The sequence below is a fragment of the Molossus molossus genome, unplaced genomic scaffold (assembly GCF_014108415.1).
Source record: "Molossus molossus isolate mMolMol1 unplaced genomic scaffold, mMolMol1.p scaffold_m16_p_18, whole genome shotgun sequence".
NCBI lineage: Eukaryota > Metazoa > Chordata > Mammalia > Chiroptera > Molossidae > Molossus > Molossus molossus.
This window is the reverse complement of record NW_023425353.1, coordinates 35,887,069-35,913,095: the sequence shown is the minus strand read 5'-3', so window position 1 is coordinate 35,913,095 and position 26,027 is coordinate 35,887,069. Positions and strand designations below refer to the sequence as shown.

The following is a 26,027-nucleotide window of genomic DNA, read 5'->3' as shown; positions in this document are numbered from 1 at the left end:
AATGGCTGAAACCTCAAGTACAAAACTAAAGAGAAGTGATGAGAGTCCTTGTTTCTGTTATTAGGTAAAGAAAATTCAGTCTTTCAGGATTAAGTATGATGTTAGCTGTAGGTTTTGGTTTTTGTAGATGCCCTTGATCAGACTGAGGAAATTGTCTTCTATTCCTAGACTGCTAGCAATTTTTATTAGTAATAAATTTTGAATTTTCTTTTAATACTTTTCTGTTACCTATTGAGATGATCATATAGTTTTTCTTTTTTAGTATGTTAATACAGTAAATTGCCTTGTTTGATTTTCAAATGGTAAAACAAGCTTGTATTCTAGGGATAAAGCCCATGTGGTCATATTATTTTTTAAATATAGTTTTGGATTCTATTTGCTAAACTTTGTTACAATTTTTGAATCTATGATCATGAGGAATAGAGCTGTAGTTTTCTTCTGACCTTGGTCTAGTGTTGTTTCAGGTAATACGGACCTTATACGATGAATTAAAAAGTATTCTTTCAATTTTCTGAAAATTGTGTAGAGTTTATATTATTTCTTCCTAAAATGTTTGGAGGTACTCAATGGTGCACTAGAATTCACTAAGGACCTAGAGTTTTCTTTTAGGACAGGCTTTTAACTAAAAATTCAATTTCTTTAATCAATAGAGAGCTATTCTGATTATCTACTCCTTCAGTGAGCTTTTAAAGTTCTTATCTTCCAAAAGAATCTGTTCATTTCACCTAAGTGTATACATTTATTAGGAAACAGTTGTTCATAACATTTTACTACTTAATACCTGTGAGAATCTGTAATAGTATTACTTTTCATTCATTATATTGTTAATATGCAACTTTTTTTTTTCTTAGTCTGGCAAGAGATTTATCTTTAATGGTATACTCAAAGAGTTAAGCATTGGTTTTACTGATTTTTCTCTGTTGTTTTCTTTTCACATTTCATTGACTTCTGTCTAATCTTTATTGTTTCCTTTCACCTACTTGGGGTTTAATCTGTTCTTTTCCTAGTTTCTTAAGGTAAAAACTAAGGTCACTAATTTGAGACATTTCTTCTTTTCTAATATTGATGTTTAATAAGTATATATGTCCCACTTGATCATCATCCCAAAATTTTTGTAATGTTTACTTCTTTATAACCCCCCCTTTTGCTTTCTTCTTTGACATGAGTTATCTGGAAGTGTATTTAGTTTCTGAATATTTGGGGATTTTCTAGATTCCTTTTTTTAATTTTTAAATTAATTATACTGTGTTCACAAAACCCTACTATGTATGAATTAAATCCTCTTAAATTTATTGCCTTATTTTATGGCCCAGAATACAGTCTAGCTTGGTAAATAGTCCATGTGCACTTGAAATGAATATGCATTCTGATGTTTTTCAAATGGTGTGTTCTGTAATTGTTAATTAGGTCAAGTTGGTTGACACTGTTATTCAACTTACTGATTTCCTATTTGACCAATTACTAAGAGATGGGCATTGAGATTTAAGTTTTTAAAATATTTTATGTATTACCCATGTAGTTAGCATTTCTGATGCCCTTTGTTCCTTTGTATAGATCCATATTTCTATGTGGTATCATTGGTTCCTACAGTGTGGGTTAGCTGGTGAGGAATTTTTTTTAGCTATTAAGTTTCTGAAAAAGTCTTTATTTCTCCTTCATTTTTGAAAGATATTTTTCCTGGGTATAGAATTCTATGTTCATAGTTTTTTCTTACAGTATTTTTAAAATGTTTCTTCACTGTCTTCTCCCTTGCATTGCTTCCAATGAGATATTTGCTGCCATCCTTTCCTTGGTTCCTGTGTAAATACATTAACATGTTGTTTTTCTGGCTGCTTTAAAATTTTCTCTTTACCACTACATTTGGGCAATCTGATTAATGTTCTGTGGTTTTGGTTTCTTTCAGGCTTCATGTGTTTGGAGTTTGTTAAATTGTTACATCTGTGGGTTTATAGTTTTCATCAAATTTGGAAACATTTCACAGTCATTATTTCTTCATTATTTTTTCTGTCCACCCCCACTCTCCACTCCATGTCTTTGGGGACTCCAATTATTCATATAGTCAGCAAACTGAAGCTGTATAACAGCTCGCTGAGAGACCCTTCTTCAAAAAATGTCTGTATCTTCTCTCTTCTTCTATCTCTTGCTTTACTCCCATCCCAGAAGAGAAGTGGACCTCCTCTGTGGCAATACTGTACCTTTACCTGGAGTCCTGGGCATATTCACCCATCATCTCTCGGGTCTCCCCTCCAAAAACCACATGTCCAATCTCTTTCTCCCCATTGCTTCCCTGGCCTAAAACAAACCAAACAACCTAATAAAATAAAACAAAACAAAACACAACACAAAAATAACAAAATAGAGCCGCTCTTGATCCTGCTATCCCATTAAGTGATGATGATCCTTTCATTTCTCTTCAGAGCTGAACTTCAAAGTATAATCTATTTATTGCCACCACTTTCTCACCTTCCACAGTGCCCTCAACAATCACATCAGTCTTTAATGATTGACTAAACCTGCTTATTCAAAAGCCCCCCCCCCCCTTCCCTGCAATGATTTCCTCATTCTTTCTGACCACGGCAGATATGTTTACAGACTAGATTCTCCTTGAAACTGTTTTCTTCTATGACAGCATTCTCTGGATTCTCTTCGTATCTTCCTGTTTTCTTTTTCTCTTTCCTCACTAATTAAAAATAAACACTCTCACCCTAAGTGGTTTGGCTCAGCTGTTAGGAGCATCAGCTTGTTGACGGAAGGGTCTTGGGTTTGATTCCCAGTCAGGAGCCTGGGTTGCAGGTTTGATCCCTGGTTCTGGGTCGGGGTCATGTAGGAGGCAACCAATCGATGTGTATCCCTCACATTGATGCTTCTCTCTCTCCTCCACTCCTTCCCTTCCACTCTATCTAAAAATCAATCAATGGAAAAATATAATTAAAAAATAAATGAATAAAATAAACATTCTCTACCCCCTTGGCTTTGTTCTCTGTATAATATTCACCATCTCTGGGATCAAATGTTCTTGTTCATTCAATCAGCACTTGTAGGAAGTTGATATCCAACTTTTATGCCTTTCCAGAATTCCAGACCCACAGTCTACCCATCAGTATCTTAAGCTCAATATGCCCCACATCAAATTAATCATGTTTTCCCCAAACTAGATATTCTACCTGCTGTCCTCAATCATGTTGCATCTTCAGAGTGACTTAGGATTTATTACAACAGCAGAACTAAATAAAAGTACAAATCACAAATTGCACTAAAGTTTTCAGAAACATGGGCCCTGGGTAAAAAGGCAGAGTAGACATCTATGCAATATATCTAAAAGGGTGGGGGGCCATCTGGCCCCAAAGATGAATTAATAAATCATTTACTCAGATAACAACTGTGGTCAAGAGAACAAGAGGGATCTCTGATGTCAAGTCTGTGGGACTGAGACAAGGAGAAATGTAAGGATTCAGCATGGAAACAGAGAAGAGGCCAGTGTGAGACCATTCAAGATTCTTTTACACAGTCCAGTACACAGCTCTCCAAGGATAAGATCAGCACTGCTGGCTGTGGCTGTTCTTAAAATAAATGACCTAAAAGGCATATATATGTATGTCAACTTCAATTCTGTAACTACGGAACATCTGCTAAAGTAAAATAAGTAAGGCAGTGTCCCCCATTGCTCATTCTGGGAAGAAAGACTTAATGTATATGGCAGCACGTGATAGGTGGTTTTAGGTAGGTACAAAATTCTGTGGGGAAGAAAGACAAAATCAAAGATCGTACAGGGCCCTGGCCAGATGGCTCAGTTGGTTGGAGTGTGGTCCCGTGCACCAAAGGGTTGAGGGTTCAATTCGCATGCGGGAGGCAACCAATCAATGTTTCTCTCTCTCAAATCAATGAAAAATATCCTGGGGTGAGAATAAAAAGATAAAAGTTCATAAAGGTACCTGGTATGTTTGGACCTAGTGGGAATTCCAGATCGGATGGAATGTAGAATATAAGAAGATATACAGTGGAAAATAGGAAGCTAAAATGGACAGACAATAAGGTAAGAAACAGAGGCTCTGAAAAACAGGGGAAGGAGTTTGGATCTTTCTTTACCAACTTCACTTTGAAGATAAAAAAATTATATCATGGAGAAATATTCCTAGCAGTGGAAAATTGAGTTTACTCAATTTACTAACATTAACCAATTTTCACAAGTTTTCAAAACTGACACTCTACTGTCCACAAGGTACAAGCTTTTATATACCCCTTCTTAAATATCCAATTTTTGAAGATTTTCTATTCTGTGAATTTTAATTTTTCAGACATATTTTCTAGGCCTTTTCATTAACTGTAACTGAAATACATCTACAGGATTATGTTACTTAAAAAAAAGTTTTACTATTTAAATTTTAAGATCCAATAAATTTATACAAGTAACCCTTGAAGGCGTCAGGTCCTTTTAATAATTCTTCAATGTTAACTATTAACTAAAAATATTAATATGTCTCCAAATTTATCACAGTGGCAAATATTTTTTTATTCCAGCTAAACAAATGTACCCAGAGATGTACAACTATATAAAATGCACTGATTGCATCACGTATGAAATGTAGTACGTGTTGCTAATTCAACTTCAAAAATCAGCTATCTTTAGGCATAGAGTGTCATATGTGACTAAAAAGGGACTACTTATGCTATAAATCTGCTCTAGGACCTGTGATTAGGAAAGACGGAAGAGCCAATACTGGATGCCTACCAGGCCATCATACATTTCTGCTCTTCATGGCACGTTCCTCTCCTGCCCCAGATGCTCAGACATTGCTCCACCAGAACACTGGGTCTATCTGAAGGGAATGTTAAATACAATGGGCAGGGCTGGAAGGTTAACACGATCTCTTAAGGAAATTATCTATTCTTAGGGAGAGTCAAACACAGGAAATACATTGAGGGCAATTACTTGATCAAAAAATAGCAACTAATCCAGCCAGTGTGGCTCAGTGGTAGTGTCGGCCCATACACCAAAAGGTCACCAGTTCGAATTCCCAGTCAGGGCACATGCCCAGGTTGTGGGCCAAATCCCCAGTTGGGGGGGCATGCAGAGGTGGCCAATAGATGTTCTCTCTCATCAATGTTTCTATCTCTCTCCCTCTCCCTTCTTCTCTAACATCAATAAAGAAAAAATATTTTTAAATAATAATAATAATGATAGCAACTGTCACCTCTGAAAATATATTAAGTGTTCCTGAAGTACATCCATTTATTCCTCATTCCCAGGAAATATTAGGACTAATAAAATAATACTATTAAATGAAACTAAATAATATCTTCTTAATATTAAACTTTACATCTTTATTTCCTAACGTCTGAATGATAAGAAAAATATAAGAGGAAAAACTCATGGACACAGACAATAGTGTGGTGATTACAGGTGTGGAAGTGGAGGAGGGCATAGGAGAGATAAATGGTGATGGGAAAAAATACAATAAATAAAAAAAAAAGCATTCTCTGAAAAGTATAGATATTTTGGTTTTGATACTAGAATAGTTCAGAGGACCACACCTCATGGGTATTTTTTTTTTTTAATCTTCACCTGAGGATATTTTTCATCTATTTTCAGACAAAATGCGAGGGAGAGAGGGAGAGAGGAGGAGGGGGGAGAGAGAGAAACATCGATGTGAGAGAGAGACACTGATTGGCTGCCTCCTGCATGACCCTGAGCAGGGACTGAACCGCAACCAAGGTACATGCCCTTGACCAGAATCGAACTCGATGCTCTAACTGCTGAGTCAAATCGGCCAGTGCATGGGTATTGTTTTGAATGTGAGTATCTTCTGCTCAAGTCTGCTCAGGGAGTGGCAATGACTTTCCATGGGACTGAGCAAACAGGAACAATAAGCACTCTGCTGTAAATACACTACCTGGATAACTTGACAGATTTCCCTCCTTCTAGGTAGTGTTTCATGCTTACAAAATAAACAGCATAAAGGCACAGGAACACATTTAAATTTTCCCCGCACCCTAAAAACTGTTCAAATACCTTAAAGGATCTCCTCGTGGCCGTAAACCACATTGATATATTAACATTAGAATAATTTGCTTGTGCTCAGCCATTGTGGCTCAGGGGTTGAACACTGATTGACCTATGCACCAAGAGGTCGCCGGTTAAGTTCCCAGTCAGCGCACAGGTTGTGGGCCTGATCCCCAGTGGGGGGCATGCAGAAGGTGGCCAATCAATATTCTCTCTCATCGATGTTTCTATCTCTCTCTCCCTCTTCTTTCCTCTCTCTCTGAAAATCAACGAAGAAAAAAAAATTTTTTTAAATAACAATTTCCTTGCCCTGGCCAGTTTGGCTCAGCAGTTAAAGCATCGGCCTGCAGGAGAAAAAAAATGGCGGCGGAGTGAACGGAAGCTACACAGACCTTCTCCCAGAACCAAACTGGAATTACAACTATAACACAGACAAATCGACGGGAAAAAAGCAACAGATAAGCAGCCTGGTGGACCATATAACGAAGGACACTGACTCCAAACCGGTAGGCTGGCGAAGGTGCGAGACAGGGCCTGGGAGCCCACGGTCTGCAGCTCGGCAGCGGCCTTAGCTGGGAGCAGTGCCCTCGGGTTACACTCCCAGGCGGCTCCACAGCACAGAGCCGGGACAGAGGCTGAAACAGCCACAGCCACTCACCTTGGGCTCCGGCAGAGGGAGGGCAAGCTGGACTGGAGCTATGTGGGGACACTCGGGATCTGGAGGGCGCTCAGAGCTTTGGCTGAGTGCAGCCACTCAGGACGGTGGCCACATTGCTCCTTCCCAGGGCTCTGAGAGAGGCAGCAGCCCCTCCCTCGGAGATCCAACCCCACCCCGTGGGACATTGAAGTGCTAACTGAGGCTCACTAACCACCAGCATCTGCCCCACCCTCAGGAAATCCCCTTGTGCTAAGCACCTGAGGGAGCTTTTCGATCAACTGACAACCCAAAACTCATCAAGTAACCTAGACTGCTAGCCTCCAGGCAAAAAGCTAGAGGATAACAGTACCTTTCCTGGTACTTTTCCTGGTACTTTCGTCGGTCCACCCTCGCTCATCTAAACACAGGAGAGGGAGCCACAAACAGCAGAACACCAACACCCTAGGGAAAACTTGAAGGCTCCAAAGCCCACAGTGATAGCCAAAATGGTGAAACACAGAAACAGAAGCCAAATGAAAGAGCAAGAGACCTCCACCGAAAATGAGATCAATGTGGAGCAATTAGGCATGTTAACAGAGCTAGAATGCAGAGCCATGATCTTGAGGAAGCTGAAAAGCATAAGGACATAGAGACACTGAAAATAAGCCAATTGGAAATTAAAAACCAACAAGAAAAGATAAAAAATGATATATCAGAAATGAAAAACACATTGGAAGGTTTAAAAAGCAGAGTAGAGGAAGGTGAGGACCGGATCAGTGAATTAGAAGACAGGGTAGAAAAAATCAACCAATCAGAAAAACAAAAGGAAAAAATGATTAAAAAACAGGAAGACAGCTTAAGAGAACTATGGGACAACTGGAAACGTAATATTCGCATCATAGGAGTCCCCGAAGAAGAAGAAAATGAGCAAGGGATAGAGAATATATTAAAAAAAATAGTGAGAGAAAACTTCCCTAATTTGGTGAAGGAAGAAGGCATTCAAGTACAAGAAGCACAGAGAGCCCCATGTAAGAAGAACCCAAACAGGCCCACACCAAGACACATAGTAATTAAAATGCCACAAATTAAAGAAAAAGAGAGAATCTTAAAAGCAGCAAGAAATAAGCAACAGGTTACCTACGAAGGGAACCCCATAAGGCTCTCAGCTGACTTCTCACAAGAAACACTACAGGCCAGAAGAGAATGGCATGAAGTAATCAAAGTCATGAAAAACAAGAATCTGAATCCAAGACTACTCTACCCAGCAAGGCTATCATTCAAAATAGAAGATCAAATAAAGAGCTTCCCAGACAAAAAAAGGCTAAGGGAATACATTAGCACCAAACCAGCACTGCAATAAATGTTAAAAGGACCGCTGTAATTAGCAGTAGAAATGGGAAGAAAAATAGAACCACACGAAACAAAAATGGCAATAAATAGGTACATATCAATAATCACCTTAAACGTAAATGGATTGAATGCTCCCATAAAAAGACACAGAGTAGCTGATTGGATAAGAAACCATGACTCATCTATATGTTGTTTACAAGAGACCCACCTCTCAACAAAAGACTCACATAGGTTGAAAGTGAAAGGATGGAAAAAAATTTTCCAAGCAAATGGAAAGCAAAACAAAGCTGGGGTAGCAATTCTCATATCTGATAAAATAGATTTCAAAATGAAGACCATAACTAGAGACAAAGAAGGCCACTACATAATATTGAAAGGATCTATCCAACAGGAAGATATAACCTTGATAAACATATATGCACCTAATATAGGAGCACCAAAATATATTAAAAATCTTCTGGAGGACTTCCAAGGAGAAATTGACAACAATACAATCATAGCAGGGGACTTCAACACCCCTTTGACACCACTGGATCGATCCTCTAGACAAAAAATTAGCAAGGAAACAGACACTCTAAATGAAGCACTAGACCAAATGGATTTAATAGATATCTACAGAGAACTACACCCCAAAACTACAGAATACACATTCTTCTCAAGTGCACATGGGACATTCTCAAAGATAGACCACATGATAGGACACAAACTAAATCTCTACAAGTTCAAGAAGATTGAAATCATATCAAGCATCTTCTCAGATCACAATGGCATGAAACTAGAAATCAATTGCAACAAAAACATGCAAAGACATTTCAACACATGGAGGCTAAATAGCATGTTATTAAACAATGAATGGGTCACCGAGGAGATCAAGGAAGAAATTAAAAACTTCCTGGAAACCAATGAAAATGAACACACAACAACACAAAATCTATGTGATGCAGCGAAAGCAGTTCTGAGGGGAAGTTCATAGCACTACAGGCCTACCTCAAAAAACAAGAAAAATTTCTAATTGACTGTCTAACCTCACAACTTAAAGAATTAGAAAGCAAACAAAAAGAAAACCCCAGAGCAAGTAGAAGGAAGGAAATAGTAAAGATCAGAGCAGAAATAAATGACATAGAGACCAAAAAAACAATTCAAAGGATCAATGAAACAAAGAGCTGGTTTTTCGAAAAGATAAACAAGATTGATGGACCCTTAGCTAGACTCACCAAGAAACAAAGAGAGAGAACCCAAATACACAAAATCAGAAATGAGAGAGGAGAAGTAACAACCAACACCACGGAAATACAAAAGATCATTAACAACTACTATGAACAACTATATGGCAACAAATTCGACAATCTAAGCGAAATGGACAAATTTCTAGAAACACACAGTCTCCCAAAACTATTCCCGGAAGAGATAGAAAACTTGAACAGACCAATAACAACAGAAGAAATTGAAGATGTAATCAAGACTCTCCCAGGAAACAAAAGCCCAGGCCCCGATGGCTTCACGGGGGAGTTTTACCGAACATTCAAAAAAGAACTAACACCCATTCTCCTCAAACTATTTCAAAAAATTCAAGAAGAAGGACTTCCAAACACGTTCTATGGGGCCAGCATAATTCTAATTCCAAAACCAGAAAAAGACACTACAAAGAAAGAAAACTACAGGCCAATATCCCTGATGAACACAGACGCCAAAATCCTGAACAAAATATTAGCAAATCGGATCCAGAAATATATCAAAAAAATTATTCACCATGACCAAGTGGGATCCATCCCAGGGATGCAAGGCTGGTACAATATTCGCAAATCAATAAACGTGATACACCACATAAACAAAATGAATAAAAACCACATGATCATATCAATAGATGCTGAAAAAGCATTCGACAAAATCCAGCATCCATTTCTGATAAAAACGCTCAGCAATGTAGGAATAGAGGGATCATATCTCGACATAATAAAGGCCATATATGAAAGACCTACAGCCAACATCATACTCAATGGACAGAAACTAAAAACATTTCCATTAAGTACAGGAAGAAGACAGGGATGTCCACTTTCGCCACTCTTATTTAACATTGTACTGGAAGTCTTAGCCACAGCAATCAGACATGAAGAAAAAATAAAAGGGATCCAAATTAGAAAGGAGGAAGTGAAACTGTCATTATTTGCAGATGACATGATATTATACATAGAAAACCCTAAAGACTCCACCAAAAATCTACTAGACTTAATAAATGAATCTGGCAAAGTAGCAGGATACAAAATTAACGTCAAGAAATCGACGGCATTCTTGTACACCAATGATGAACTCACAGAAAGAGAAACTGAAAAAACAATCCCATTTACCATTGCGCCAAAAAAATTAAGATACCTAGGAATAAACTTAACCAAAGAAGTAAAGGACCTATTTGCAGAAAACTACAGGTCATTGAAAAAAGAAATAGAGGATGATATAAAAAAGTGGAAGCACATACCCTGTTCATGGATTGGAAGAATTAACATCATTAAAATGTCCATACTACCCAAAGCAATCTATAGATTCAATGCAATCTCCATCAAAATACCAACGACATATTTCATAGAACTAGAACAAATACTTCAAAAGTTCCTATGGAACCAAAAAAGACCCCGAATAGCCACAGCAATCTTGAAAAAAAAGAACAAAGTAGGTGGGATCACAATACCAGATATCAGGTTATACTACAAAGTGACTGTAACCAAAACAGCCCGGTACTGGCACAAGAACAGGCATATAGACCAGTGGAACAGAACTGAAAACCCAGAAATGGACCCAAGGCAATACGCTCAATTAATATTTGACAAAGGTGGCAAGAGCATACAGTGGAGTAAAGACAGCCTCTTTAATAAATGGTGTTGGGAAAATTGGACAGCTACATGCAAAAAAATGAAACAAGACCATCAACTTACACCATACACAAAAATAAACTCAAAATGGATAAAAGACTTAAATGTGACCCGTGAATCCATAAAAATTCTAGAAGAAAACATAGGCAACAAAATTTCGGACATCATACAGAGCAGAATTTTCACTGATACATCACCTAAGGCAACAGAAATAAAGGAGAAAATGAACACATGGGACTACATTAAACTAAAAAGCTTCTGCACAGCAAAAGAAACAATCATCAAAATGGAAAAGCAACCCACTGTATGGGAGAACATCATTGCCAATGATGTATCAGATAAGGGGTTAATTTCCAATATATAGAGAGTGCTCCTACAACTCAACAAAAGGAAGACAAAGAACCCAATTAAAAAATGGGCAGAGGAGCTGAATAGACACCTCTCCAAACAGGACATACAAATGGCCAAAAGACATATGAAGAAATGCTCAACATCACTAATCATCAGAGAGATGCAAATTAAAACAACAATGAGGTATCACCTCACACCTGTCAGAATGGCCGCCATCAACAAATCATCAAACAACAAGTGTTGGCGAGGGTGTGGAGAAAAGGGGACTCTAATACACTGCTGGTGGGAATGCAGACTGGTGCAGCCACTATGGGAAACAATATGGTGTTACCTCAAAAAATTAAAAATTGAACTTCCATTTGACCCAGTGATCCCACTGCTGGGAATATACCCTAAGAAGCCTGAAACACCAATCAGGAAGAATATATGTACCCCCATGTTCATAGCAGCACTATTTACAATAGCTAAGATCTGGAAACAGCCCAAGTGTCCACCAGTAGACGAATGGATAAAAAAGCTGTGGTACATATACACAATGGAGTACTATGCAACGGTAAGAAAGAAAGATCTCTTATCCTTTGAGACGACATGGAGGGACCTGGAAAGTATTATCCTAAGTGAAAGAAGCCAAGCAGAAAAAGACAAATATCACATGATCTCACTTATATACGGAATATAATGAACATAACAGTCTGAGGAATACAGTAGACCCAGAAACATGGAAGTAGGGCACAGACTGACATCCCTCAGAAGAGGGGGTGGGGGGGTGGGAAGAGATAAACCATAGAATTTATATGCATGTATGCATGACCAATGGACATGGACAACTAAGCCGGGGATGGGGCGGAGGTGGGGTGGGGTGGGGGGTGCCAATGGGGTAAAAAGGTAAAATATCTGTAAAAAATAAATAAATAAAAAATAAATAAATAAATAAAATAAAATAAAATCTGGACTCTCTCACCTCGAGCAAAAAAAAAAAAGCATCGGCCTGCAGACCGAGGAGTCCCAGGTTTGATTCCATCCAAGGGCACATACCTAGGTTGTGGTTAGTCCCTGGTCCCAGTTTGGGTCGTGCAGGTGGCAACCAATCGATGTGTTCCTCTCACACTGATGTCTCTTTTTCTCTCTCTCTCCCTCCCTCCCACTCTGTCTGAAGATAAATGTAAAAATATCCTTGGGTGAGGGTTAAAAATAAATAAATAAATAAAAATAATAATTTTCTTGACTTGTTTTTCCCAAGAAGATGTTTTTTAAACACAATGTTATACTATAAAGACAAGAAAACCATTAAGAAAGAAACTCCTAGTTGTGCATTCTTGATTGTATTTAGTATCTTAATACAAGGCAGTCTCTTAACAGCGGAATTATGTTAGCTACTATAATTAGCTGAATAATTCAAAGAAACTATAAATCAAAAAATTATTTTCAAATAAAGGAAAAGAAAGTCACAAAAAGAATCTATGGTAGTGTTCACATCTGATAAAAACAATATCCAGAAATTCTTAAGAATGCCCATGATGATGTCATATCTTAAAATAATATTCGAGATTTATAACTAGTCAAATCTAGTTGTGTGTATTTCCTAGGTTCAACAGTTAAAAGCTGATATTAACATTGTAAGAATCTTGATATATTAAAATATAGACTCTTCCACTAAAAATTGTGAAAACACAACCCAGAGACAAAATGTATTATCTTAAGATAGAAAACATTAATATATTTCTAAACAAACCATATAGAGTTTTTAACTATAAAGAAATGCACAAATGTTAAGGGTCTTTTAAAGGACAAATAAAATGTCCCCTCCAAGGCAGTGAAATCATTAGTTAGGTGTGACATTTATACCTAACATATGTACTTTACATGTAGAGAGGCTGGTGAAAGTGAGGCTGTATTACTTGTTTTGCAATGTGATCCTGTGTGAAGTTTTTCAGCCCAAAAATAGAACATTAAATATAGCTTTTAAACTCCCAACTTCATCCATAAAGAAAAAGTGAAACAGAGCATGATTAGGTATATACTTTTTTTTAAATTAATTGTTTTTGAAATATATTTTGAATTATAGTTGGCATACAATATTATATTAGTTTCAGGTACTGTACAATAGTGATGCAACCTTTATATACCTTATGAAGTGAACACCACAGTAAGTCTAGTTAACCACCTGTCACCACGCAATTATTACAATATTATTGATTATATTCCCAATGTTGTACATTACACCCCCCAAACATTTGCAACTGGAAATTTGTACTTCCTAATTCCCTTTTCCTTTTCTGCCCATCCCCCACCTCCCCTCGGCTCTGGGAATCATCAGTTTGTTCTGTATCTATGAGTTTGTTTCTGTTTCATTTGTTTCACTTTTTCAATACAAATGTTTAAAAGCAATCTTTAACATCTGGTTGTTTTTTTTTAATCCTCGTCCGAGGACATTTTTCCATATTTTGTTCAGATAGAGTGGAAGGGAGAGAGAGGAAGAAAGAGAGAAAGAGAGAGGAACATCAATGTGAAAGGGACACATCGAGTGGTTGCCACCCTCACAACCCAACCAAAGCCAGGGACAAACTGCAACTAAGGTACGTGCCCTTAGCAGGAACCGAACCTGGGTCTCTCTGGACTGCAGGCTGACGCTCTAACCGGTGAGCCAAACTGGCCAGGGCAACATGTGTTTTTTAATATAAGAATTAAAAAATTATCCAATCCCATAAAATTGAAAAGCAGGATTTTTACACTAATGGGCACATCACAGTCATGGGAAACACAAGGGTGTTCCTAGTCCTTTAAATCTCAATTATTCAAGGCAGAAGATATTTGGGGGGTGGTGTGGGGAAATATATATGCAATTTTAAAGGAAATGAATTTACAAGACTCTACAGTAGAAAAATCTGGACTAGGAGTTAAAACATGATTAAGTGTGCATTCTCACCATCACATTCTAAGTACAACTCAGAAGAATTTGGGTCACACAGACATTTCAAGTTTATGCCAAAACATGCTGTAAGTATAATTTTAAAGTAATTCTCCTGTTAATTTGCTTACCATTAAGTTCATAATTTTTAAAAATAAAGCTGCCCAATGATCAAGCAGCAACCAAGGTATGACTACATTCTGACAGAAGGCAGATTCTTATATAAAATTTGTGAACTGTTGCAAATGTATAAAATATCATAACCATAAAAATAACTAATTTTAAATATAATTTAAAAATATTTGCTTAACTAAACCAATGGGGAGCTTGGCCTATTCTGTTTATCCTCAACATGGACTTGTACCAGCTATTACAGGGCAGTGTACGGAGCTGAAGAAAGATAGATCACATTGCTTAGAGATGTATTATTAACTAGTCTCACTGATTAAAAGTGTATTATCTAATTTAATTTTCACTCTGGAGTTCCTTTGAAATATCTGATTATAAATGTCATAAAAATAATACACACTAGTGCTTGAGTATAAATTGAAATACCTATATACAGAAAAACATTAAATGTTTTGAAGCACTTTAAATGAAGCAATGTATGTTGGGAGGGCTTCACTGTGTAAGCAAATAGCAAAACTCCTTTTTGTAAGAGAATAATCAAATAATCCCATCTCTTGAGGTTACACGGAATACTTGTAGACTGTCATCTAAGAAATATCTTCCATTTCCTGCCCAATAGACTAGTTTGGGTTTACCTCAACTGCCAACTAATTTCTACTAAGTCAGCAACTACTGTTATATTTCAATGAGTAACACCATCATAAATATTTTAAATCAACCAATGAAAAAAATACTAATATCCTAAAGAGATGAGTGAATTACTCTTTTAAATCAACTATGGAATGATTGTAAAAAAACACAAAGGAAAATTTCTTTTACTTTTCTGTATTAAAAAATGTTCCAAAGTAGGCTTTTCTACTAAAGGGGTAAATCTGAAAACCATATAAGCTCTAATTCAACTGATACTGTTTTTAAAAACTATGCTCTAAAACCCAAGTTAAACCTATCCCTCCCCCACCCCAATGAAAACAGCTTTGCTTAATGTAGAAACTGATAAAGAATTCCAGCTACAATTCAGAACTCCTAAATAAAGACTTGGCCACCTTAAAAACAAACACCTTATCAAACAGTACAATGGGTCCTTACTGTCATTCAATACAGCAGCTGTGTGCTGGCCTAAACGCAAGCTCTGCTTTCCCTTTTTATATTATTTGAGAAAAATCAAAACCATAAAAGCAACCCTTCACCCCCCAAAGAAAAATTCCAGGTTTTCTTTAGATGCTTTGCATATTTGTACTGTTTTACTTGAAATTTTAACTTCTTGGCTTTATCGTTAGAGATATTTTATTCTATTATGAAAGCTCTGAAAAAAACAGAATAGGCCTAGCTCCCCACTGCTATACAAGCTGAGCCCTTAGGGTTCATGATCTAAGAGTCTGAGTGTATTTCCCGACCTGTCCTCCAACATACCCCATGCCTCTGGCTGGGAAAGGCTATGGCAACAGGGACAAGTTTTTCTCCACTGTTCACTCAGCTGCTTCTGAAGGAAAGGTTCCCTTTCTCATCACCACTCATACCTACTCTGCCCATCTGACAATGGTCAGATACGTGTGTGTGTTTTATCCCCAAGAGTGGGTGATTTTAGTAAAAGGCGAAAGATTTATGCTATCTGAAGAGAAACCAGAGTATTGAGTGGTTGATTTTAAATTAAGTTTAAACAAAATATTTTGATGAAATGCACAATAAAAGACCTTAATTAATAGAAAAAAAAAGGCAAAAGATAATGTGAGTAAATTGTTCACCCCCATCAAGAGAACATATGTTATCAAGACACCTGTATATAAAAAAGGCACACTATATCAAATAGCTAACCTAGCTTCTGAAAAAGAAAAAAAATGTAATTAGATTTTAATTAACAATAGAGGGTTTTTCAACCCTTATCAAATCATTCTCATTTCAAGAATTTTACATTAAAATATCAGCTTTTCAATATGGTAATTTTAAATAATTTCAATTACTGAGTGTAGTATGTTGAACGGTGGCCCCAATGATATGTCTGCATTAGAATCCCTGGAATTTGTAAATATTATTTTATATGGGAAAGAAGTGGTTAAGGACCTTGAGAATAGTAGCTTACTTATCCTGGGGCTTATGTAGGTGGGTCCTAAATACAATCATATGTATCATTAGAAGAGAGGCAGAGGGAGTTTTGAGAGACAAACACACAGGGAGAAGAAGGCGATATGAATATGGAGAGAGGCAGCCACAGCCAGAAAATGTCAACAGCCTCCAGAAGCTGGAAGAGGTAAGGAAGGCTGTTTGCCTCTTAGAGACTCTGGAGGAAGCATAGCCCTGTCTGCATCTTGATTTCAAACATTTGGCTTCCAGAACTCAATTCTGAGAAAATAAATCTCTGTTGTAAACCACCAAGGTTGCTGTAATTTGTTACAAGTAGCCACAGGACACTAATACACTGAGAGAGAGAGAATGTATTAAAAGAGTAATCCTTAAAACATACACACTTAGAAGTTAAAGAATAACATGATACTATAAATAAAATATTACAACACAATACAGAATGTTATGGTAAGCCCACTTTTTACCACTGTAACTTTGAAACAAATTATTCTATTAAGATTTTACACATAACACTAACAGATATCCTTGAGTGATCATTCAGTGTTTGCAGTTAGCACTGAAATTATGATGTTAGCTACTTATTTTATTCCACAATCCCACTCCATCCCAAGTACTTCTTTATACCTACACACTGAATGTTTTAAAAAGCTAGTTTGTAACAACCCAAAACTCTTCAAGTGACCTAGACTGCTAGCCTCCAGGCAAAAAGCTAGAGGATAATAGTACCATTCCTGGGCTAGCAACTCTAACCAGGAAAGTAAGACTTGACAGTGGTGTTTAATGTGGGTCCTCCCTCGCTCATCTAAACCCAGGAGAGGGAGCCACAAACAGCAGAACACCAAGACCCACAAGAAAAACTTGGCAGGCTCCAAAGCCCGCTGTGATCGGCAAAATGGTGAAACACAGAAACAAAAGCCAAATGAAAGAACAAGAGACCTCCACCGAAGATGAGATCAATGTGGAGCAGTTAGGCAAGTTAACAGAGCTAGAATTCAGAGCCATGATATCGAGGAAGCTCAACAGCATGAGTAAGGACATTGAGATGCTAAAATAAACCAATTGGAAATTAAAAACCACCAAGAAGAGATCAAGAGTGACATATCAGAAATAAAGAACACATTGGAAGGTATAAAGAGCAGAGTAGAGGAAGCTGAGGACCAGATCAGTGAATTAGAAGACAGGGTAGAAAAAATCAACCTATCACAAAACAAAAAGGGAAAAATAATTAAAAAACAGGAAGACAGCTTAAGAGAACTGTGGGACACCTGGAAACGTAATAATATTCACATCATAGGAGTCCCAAAGAAGAAAACGAGCAAGGGTTAGAGAATATATTCAAAGAAATAGTGAAAGAAAACTTCCCTAATTTGGTGAAGGAAGAAGGCATTCAAGTTCAAGAAGCACAGAGAGCCCCAAGTAAGAACTCAAACTCAAACACCAAGACACATAGTAATTAAAATGCCAAAAATTAAAGACAAAGAGAAACCTAAATGCAGCAAGAGATAAGCAACAGGTTACCTACAAAAGAAACCCCATAAGGCTCTTGGCTGACTTCTCAACAGAAACACTACAGGCCAGAAGGGAATGGCATGAGGTAATCAAGGTCATGAAAAACAAGGATCTGAATCCAAGACTACTCTACCCAGCAAGGCTGTCATTCAAAATAGAAGGTCAAATAAAAAGCTTCCCAGACAAAAAAAAAAAAGGCGAAGGGAATACATTAGCACCAAACCAGCACTGCAAGAAATGTTAAAAGAACTGTTGTAATTAGCAGGAGAAATAGGAAGAAAAATATAACCAAACTAAATAAAAATGGCAATAAATAAATACTTATCAATAATCACCTTAAATGTAAATGGACTGAATGCTCCGATAAAAAGACACAGAGTAGCTGAATGGATAAGAAAGCATAATCATCTATATGTTGTTTACAAGAGACCCACCTCACAAAAAAGACTCACATAGGTTGAAAGTGAAAGGATAGAAAAAAAATTTTCCAAGCAAACGGAAAGGAAAAAAAGCTGGGGTAGCAATACTCATATCTGATAAAATAGATTTCAAAATGAAGACCATAACTAGAGACAAAGAAGCCCACTACATAATATTGAAAGGATCTATCCAACAGGAAGATATAACCTTGATAAACATATATGCACCCAATATAGGAGCACCAAAATATATTAAAAATCTTCTGGAGGACGTCAAAGGAGAAATCAACAGCAATACAATCATAGCAGGGGACTTCAACACCCCCTTGACACCACTGGATAGATCCTCTAGACAAAAAATTAGCAAGGAAACAGAGACTCTAAATGAAGCACTAGACCAAATGGATTTAATAGATATCTACAGAGAATTACACCTCAAAACGGCAGAATTCACATTCTTCTCAAGTGCACATGGGACATTCTCAAAGATAGACCACATGTCAGGGCACAAACTAAATCTCTACAAGTTCAAGAAGACTGAAATCATATCAAGCATCTTCTCAGATCACAATGGCATGAAACTAGAAATCAATTGCAACAAAAACATGCAAAGACATTTCAACACATGGAGGCTAAATAGCATGTTATTAAACAATGAATGGGTCACCGAGGAGATCAAGGAAGAAATTAAAAACTTCCTGGAAACCAATGAAAATGAAGACACAACAACACAAAATCTATGGGATGCAGCAAAAGCAGTTGAGAGGGAAGTTCATAGCACTACAGGCCTACCTCAAAAAACAAGAAAAATCTCTAATTGACAGTCTAACCTAACAATTAGAAAGCAAACAAAAAGAAAACCCCAGAGCAAGTAGAAGGAAGGAAATAGTAAAGATCAGAGCAGAAATAAATGACATAGAGACCAAAAAAACAATTCAAAGGATCAATGAAACAAAGAGCTGGTTTTTCGAAAAGATAAACAAGACCGATGGACCCTTAGCTAGACTCACCAAGAAACAAAGAGAGAGAACCCAAATACACAAAATCAGAAATGAAAGAGGAGAAGTAACAACCAACACCACAGATATACAAAAGATCGTTAACAGTTACTATGAACAATTATATGACAGCAAATTCGACAATCTAAGTGAAATGGACAAATTTCTAGAAACACAGTCTCCCAAAACTGAACCGGGAAGAGATAGAAAACTTGAACAGACCAATAACAACTAAGGAAATTGAAGATGTAATCAAGACTCTCCCAGCAAACAAAAGCCCAGGCCCCGATGGCTTCACAGGGAAGTTTTACCGAACATTCAAAGAAGAACTAACACCCATTCTCCTCAAACTATTTTAAAAAATTCAAGAAGAAGGAAGACTTCCAAACTCGTTTATTGAGGCCAGCAGAATTCTAATTCCAAAACCAGAAAAAGACACTACAAAAAAAGAAAACTACAGGCCAATATCCCTGATGAATATAGATGCCAAAATCCTGAACAAAATACTAGCAAATCGGATCCAGCAATACATCAAAAAAATTATTCACCATGACCAAGTGGGATTCATCCTAGGGATGCAAGGCTGGTACAATATTCGCAAGTCAATAAATGTGATACACCACATAAACAAAATGAAGAATAAAAACCACATGATCGTATCAATAGATGCTGAAAAAGCATTCGACAAAATCCAGCATCCATTTCTGATAAAAACGCTCAGCGATGTGGGAATAGAGGGATCATATCTCTACATAATAAAGGCCATATATGAAAGACCTACAGCCAACATCATACTCAATGGGCAGAAACTAAAAACATTTCCCTTAAGAACAGGAACAAGACAGGGATGTCCCCTTTCGCCACTCTTATTTAACATTGTACTGGAAGTCTTAGCCACAGCAATCAGACATGAAGAAAAAATAAAAGGGATCCAAATTAGAAAGGAGGAAGTGAAACTGTCATTATTTGCAGATGATATTATACATAGAAAACCCTAAAGACTCCATCAAAAATCTACTAGACCTAATAAATGAATTTGGCAAAGTAGCAGGATACAAAATTAATGTCAAGAAATCGATGGCATTCTTATACACCAATGATGAACTCATAGAAAGAGAAACTGAAAAAACAATCCCATTTACCATCACAGCAAAAAAATTAAGATACCTAGGAATACACTTAACCAAAGAAGTAAAGGACCTATTTGCAGAAAACTACAGGACATTGAAAAAAGAAATAGAGGAAGATATAAAAAAGTGAAAGCACATACCTTCTTCATGGATTGAAGAATTAACATCATTAAAATGTCCATATTATCCAAAGCAATCTATAGATTCAATGCAATCCCATCAAAATACCAATGACATATTTCACAGAACTAGAACAAATACTTCAAAAGTTCATATGGAACCAAAAAAGACTCTGAATAGCCACAGCTATTTTGAAAAAGAAGGACAAAGTAGGTGGGATTACAATATTAGGTATCAGTTTATACTGCAAAGCGACTGTAATCAAAACAGCCTGCTACTGGCACAAGAACAGGCATATAAACCAGTGGAACAGAATAGAGAACCCAAAAATGGACCCAAGGCAATATGCTCAATTAATATTTGACAAAGGTGGCAAGAGCATAGAATGGAGTAAAGACAGCCTTTAATAAATGGTGTTGGGAAAATTGGACAGCTACATGCAAAAAAATGAAACTAGACCATCAACTTACACCATACACAAAAATAAACTCAAAATGGATAAAAGACTTAAATGTGACCCGTGAATCCATAAAAATCCTAGAAGAAAATGTAGGCAACAAAATTTCAGACATCATTCGCAGCAGACTTTTCACTGATACATCACCTAAGGCAACAGAAACAAAGAAAAAAAATGAACACATGGGACTACATCAAACTAAAAAGCTTCTGCACTGAAAAAGAAACAACCATCAAAATGGAAAGGCAACCCACTCTATGGGAGAACATCATTGCCAATGATACATCAGATAAGGGGTTAATTTCCAAAATATATAGAGTACTCGTACAACTCAACAAAAGGAAGACAAAGAACCCAATTAAAAAATGGGCAGAGGAGCTGAATAGATACCTCTCCAAAAAGGACATACAAATGGCTAAGAGACATATGAAGAAATGCTCATCATCACTAATCATCAGAGAGATGCAAATTAAAACACAATGAGGTATCACCTCACACCTGTCAGAATGGCCATCAACAAATCATCAAACAACAAGTGTTGGCGAGGGTATGGAGAAAAGAGGACTCTAGTGCACTGCTGGTGGGAATGCAGACTGGTGCAGCCACTATGGAAAACAATATGGTGTTACCTCAAAAAATTAAAAATTGAACTTCCATTTGATCCAGTGATTCCGCTTCTAGGAATATACCCTAAGGAGCCTGAAACACCAATCAGAAAGAATATATGTACACCCATGTTCATAGCAGCATTATTTACAATAGCTAAGATCTAGAAACAGCCAAAATGTCCATCAGTAGATGAATGGATAAAAAAGCTGTGGTACATATACACAATGGAGTACTCTGCAGCTGTAAGAAAGATCTCTTATCCTTTGAGATGACATGGAGGGACCTGGAAAGTATTATCCTAAGTGAAAAAGCCAAGCAGAAAAAGACAAATACCACATGATCTCACTTATATATGGAATATAATGAATATAACAGTCTGAGGAATAGGGTAGACCCAGAAACACGGAAGTAGGGCACAGACTGACAACCCTCAGAAGAGGGCATGGTGGGGGGTGGGAAGAGATAAACCACAGAACTTATATGCATGTATGTGTAACCAATGGACATGGACAACAAAGCTGGGGACGGGGCGGGGGCGATGGGGAGGAGGGTGTCAATGGGGTAAAAATGGAGAAACATCTGTAACAAAAATAAAATAAATAAATAAATAAATAAATAAATAAATAAAAAGCTAGTTTGTGACCAAGAATATGTATCCATAGCTCCCTATACTTATATCTACCTTATCAGCAGTTTAGCCTAATTGCTGAATGTTCATTACAACAAAGTATAGCAAGCAAGAGACAGGAAAATAAATTAATCTTTCAAATCAGACCAGAAAGTGACAGAACTTAAAAACAATGAAAAATGTCTGCAAAATACCCACAAGTATATGTGACTTCTGAAACTCAACATCACTAAGCATAGAGAATTCCACTGTATGAACTGACAAAGGGGAAGAGAGTGACATCTGAGGAATTATAAATTGCACAGGCCATAATACTTAGAGGAGGTCATTAAAAAAAAAATAAAACAATAAATCTTTATGATCTGGGAACCACTGGGTCATTCTGAGACTTAGAAAAGAAAAGGAAGATAATCGAACACTGTAACCTCTCTAAACTTCAATGTCATCACCTTTAAAATTGGGGTAATAGTGTCCACCTATCCCATAGTGTTGACAGTGACCCCTCACAGGGTTGTTGTGAAGATGAAGTGAGATTACACACAATGATGGGCCAATGTTTGGGTTACAGTTTCTTTCCATACACTGGCTGGCTGGGAGCTAACTACACTTGCTTTCTCAACAAAAAATTTCAGGGAAATTTTACTAATTATCATAGCCTTTCCCAGCCAGAGTTTTCTAGATAAAAAAAAAGAAAAGTATTTTAAAACAGAAAACCTCATTTCTATTTTGTTGAAATCCAGGGGTCCCAGCACTTACCACATCACTAGCGCTGGAGAACTCATTATTAACCAGACTTTCCAGAGCCATCCATCGAACTGGTCTATTCTCATTGTCCCCCAGACAGTGATAGTCCATGGGGAACAAGTCTCTGGAAAGGGCATTGTCTGTGATCTTAACTTGAAGTGTGTCATCAATGCTGAAAAGTAAAGATACAAATATCAAATGCAATCAGAGTATTTAAAAAAATATGTATCATGATTACTCTTAAATACAACATAATTCCCACTATGATTTCTGGAAAGAACCTCAAATCCAAGGAACACTAAACATCAAATGACAGTGATGAGCTCATGGCACCTACACACAGTTCCTAGCAGCCAGGTCTTTGTGGATGACTTCCCTTCTGGCCAGATAGCTCATTCCACAGGCAATCTGAATAGCCATGTGTACCAAATCTTGTTGAGAAATTGCCTGTGGGAACAGAAAATAACAATGTTTGCAGTCAGCACACTAATTATGATGGCAGCTGCTTATTTTATTCCACAATCCCACTTCTTCCCCAAATACTTTTAATACCTACTCGCTGTTTAAAAAAAAAGCTACTTTTTGACTTAGAATATGTTCCCTGTACGTATATCTACTATAGTCCTTACCATTCTGTAAAGTAATTTACCATTTATTTCCCCTCTCATTTGTTAGGTATTTCCCAACATCCAGCACATATAGCAGCTACTCTTAAGTATCTGTTCAAGGCTGAATTCACAAGGTAATATTTCAAATGCTTATTACTCAATAACTAGTTCTTTTGTTTTAATACAGGTTTTAGTAGAAGATCATCCCCTAGGGACCATTTTCAAAGTAATACAAAGCCTGCCACTCCCTCCACCGACAGCTCCCAGGTGATGCTTTGGGGCTTCAGCCTCCAACCACTTGTTAGAGATCTGGCTTTAATCCTGTCCATTTACAAAGCATATTAAATATATTAAGCCAAATACTCAATGCAGCCTCTGAATTTATTTTCTCCCAGTAACACTAATAACTACATTATTATAAATCTTGAGACAAGATATAGCGGCAGAAAAACACCTACTAAGCTTTACCACCACTACCATCATAATGTGTTTGCAAAGTGCTTCACAGCTATGTGCACAAGCAGTAAAGAAACTGTTAGATGAGCTCTGGCCAGTTTGGCTCAGCAGTTAGAGCGTCGGCCTGCGGTCCTGAGAGACCCGGGTTTGGTTCCCGCTAAGGGCACGTACCTCGGTTGGTTTGTCCCCAGCCCTGGTCGGTTGTGTGGGTGGCAGCCACTCGATGTGTTCCTTTCACATCGATGTTTCTCTCTCTCTCTCTCTCTGTTCCTCTCTCTCCCTCCCACTCTACCTGAACAAAAAATGGAAAAATGTCCTCGGGTGAGGACAAAAAAAAAAAAAAGAAACTGTTAGATGATTAACATCTTATAGTCAAGCATATTAAAAATACACCCTCTGGTTTGGCTCAGCGGTAAGAGCGTGAGCCTGTGCAGCAAATGGTTGCGGGTTCAATTCCAGATTAAAGGCACATGCATGGGTTGCAGGTTCAATCCCCGGCTCCGGATGGAGTCATGAGGGAGGCAGCCAATGGATGTGTCTCTCTCACATCAATGTTCTTCTCTCTCTCCCTCCCTCCCACTCTATCAAAAAGTCAAAGGAAGAATGTCCTCAGGTGAGGATTAACCAATATATGTATTAATTATATATTGCCTCCAGTCATCACCAGCTTCTTGGTACAATATGGACCGAATGGCTCTGAATATGGACCAAATAGGCCTGTTTCCACTCCTAGGAGGGAGATCTAGTACAAGTATCTTCAAGAGTTATCAGAAAAATGACTGAGGGTGTTACAGAGGGTGTGAGGTGATTCTGAATGAACAAGCAATGGGTACATAAGGAAAAATGTTAGCATCACCAACATGTATGCCTTTAGGCAGGAATCATAAACCAATCTACCTCCAAACCGACAGGTTATAAACATTTTCTGATTCACTTTGAGTTTCTTTTTGCATGCCTTCACATACTTTATCTTTAAGAAAGTAAATATCTGCTTTCAAAGATAGTATCAGAAGCTACAGGTAAATAACTGGTATTTGGCAAATTTTTCTCACCTGAGGATTATTGGCCTCTACTAATTTGCACTGCCGTAAAAACAATTTTAGATTCCCCCAATTCATGTAAGGCAGTATCACCATGGGCTTTTCTCCTTCTTCTATACACACATGGGTAATAGGAAGAAGATTTCTATAAAATAATCAGAAATCAGGAGAAAGACAAGTGAGATTTAAAACCTCAGGGGCTTATTTGTAATACAAAGCAATAAAATAAAGAGAACCTAAAATAAAGCATGAGTATCTCTAACATACTTAAAAACATGATTACCATTAAAATGTAAAATTATAAATGCTCTTTTAAACTAGACTTTATCATTTCCCACATATGCACTTTCTTGATAGGGAAAAGTTATAAACTCAGTTGTTTCCTGTGGACTGGATTCTCTAGAGACACCTCTGGCCACACTAAATCTTTACTCTAAATATAACTAGAGACAAATGTTTGACTATGAGCATATTATGATAATATGCCATTTCATCTATCATCACACTTTTTTTAAAGAGCCCCAATACAGACTATGGACAAGAATAACCAAAGAACTCATATGCATGTATGTGTAACCAATGGACATAGACAACAACGCTTGGTGGGGGGCAGGATAGGGAGGAAGGTGTCTGGGGGTAAAAAGGAGAAACATCTGTAGTACATACCTGGGTTGCAGGTTGGATTCCCAGCCCTGGTTGGAGTTGTATAGGAGGCAGCCAATTGATGTGTCTCTCTCACGTCTCTCCCTCTCTCTCCCTCACCCTTCATCCCTCCCACTCTACCTAAAAATTAATGGAAAAATATCCTCGGGTGAGGATTAACAACAAAAAAATGTGTTGGTACATCCATTTAATGAACAACTATGTAGCCTTTATAAATGTGGACATGAATTTAGTGACTGACATGAAAAGTCAGATATATTGTTTTGTTATACCAAGAAGCACGTTAACCTTCTATATGATTATAGAGAAAACAATTATTTTAAATGC

At 37.4% G+C, this 26,027-nt stretch overlaps 1 protein-coding gene across 1 annotated transcript in view; it reads right to left on the bottom strand.

Moving 5' to 3' along the window:
- Nucleotides 1–26,027, bottom strand: part of RYK (receptor like tyrosine kinase) — a 100,974-nt gene that overhangs the window by 10,582 nt on the left and 64,365 nt on the right. The window contains exons 11-13 of the mRNA XM_036267417.1: nucleotides 25,050–25,182; nucleotides 23,271–23,380; nucleotides 22,946–23,105 (exon numbers count right to left, since the gene is read on the bottom strand). Coding sequence (XP_036123310.1) covers nucleotides 22,946–23,105; nucleotides 23,271–23,380; nucleotides 25,050–25,182 — 403 coding nt within the window. The remainder of the gene's footprint in view (nucleotides 1–22,945; nucleotides 23,106–23,270; nucleotides 23,381–25,049; nucleotides 25,183–26,027) is intronic.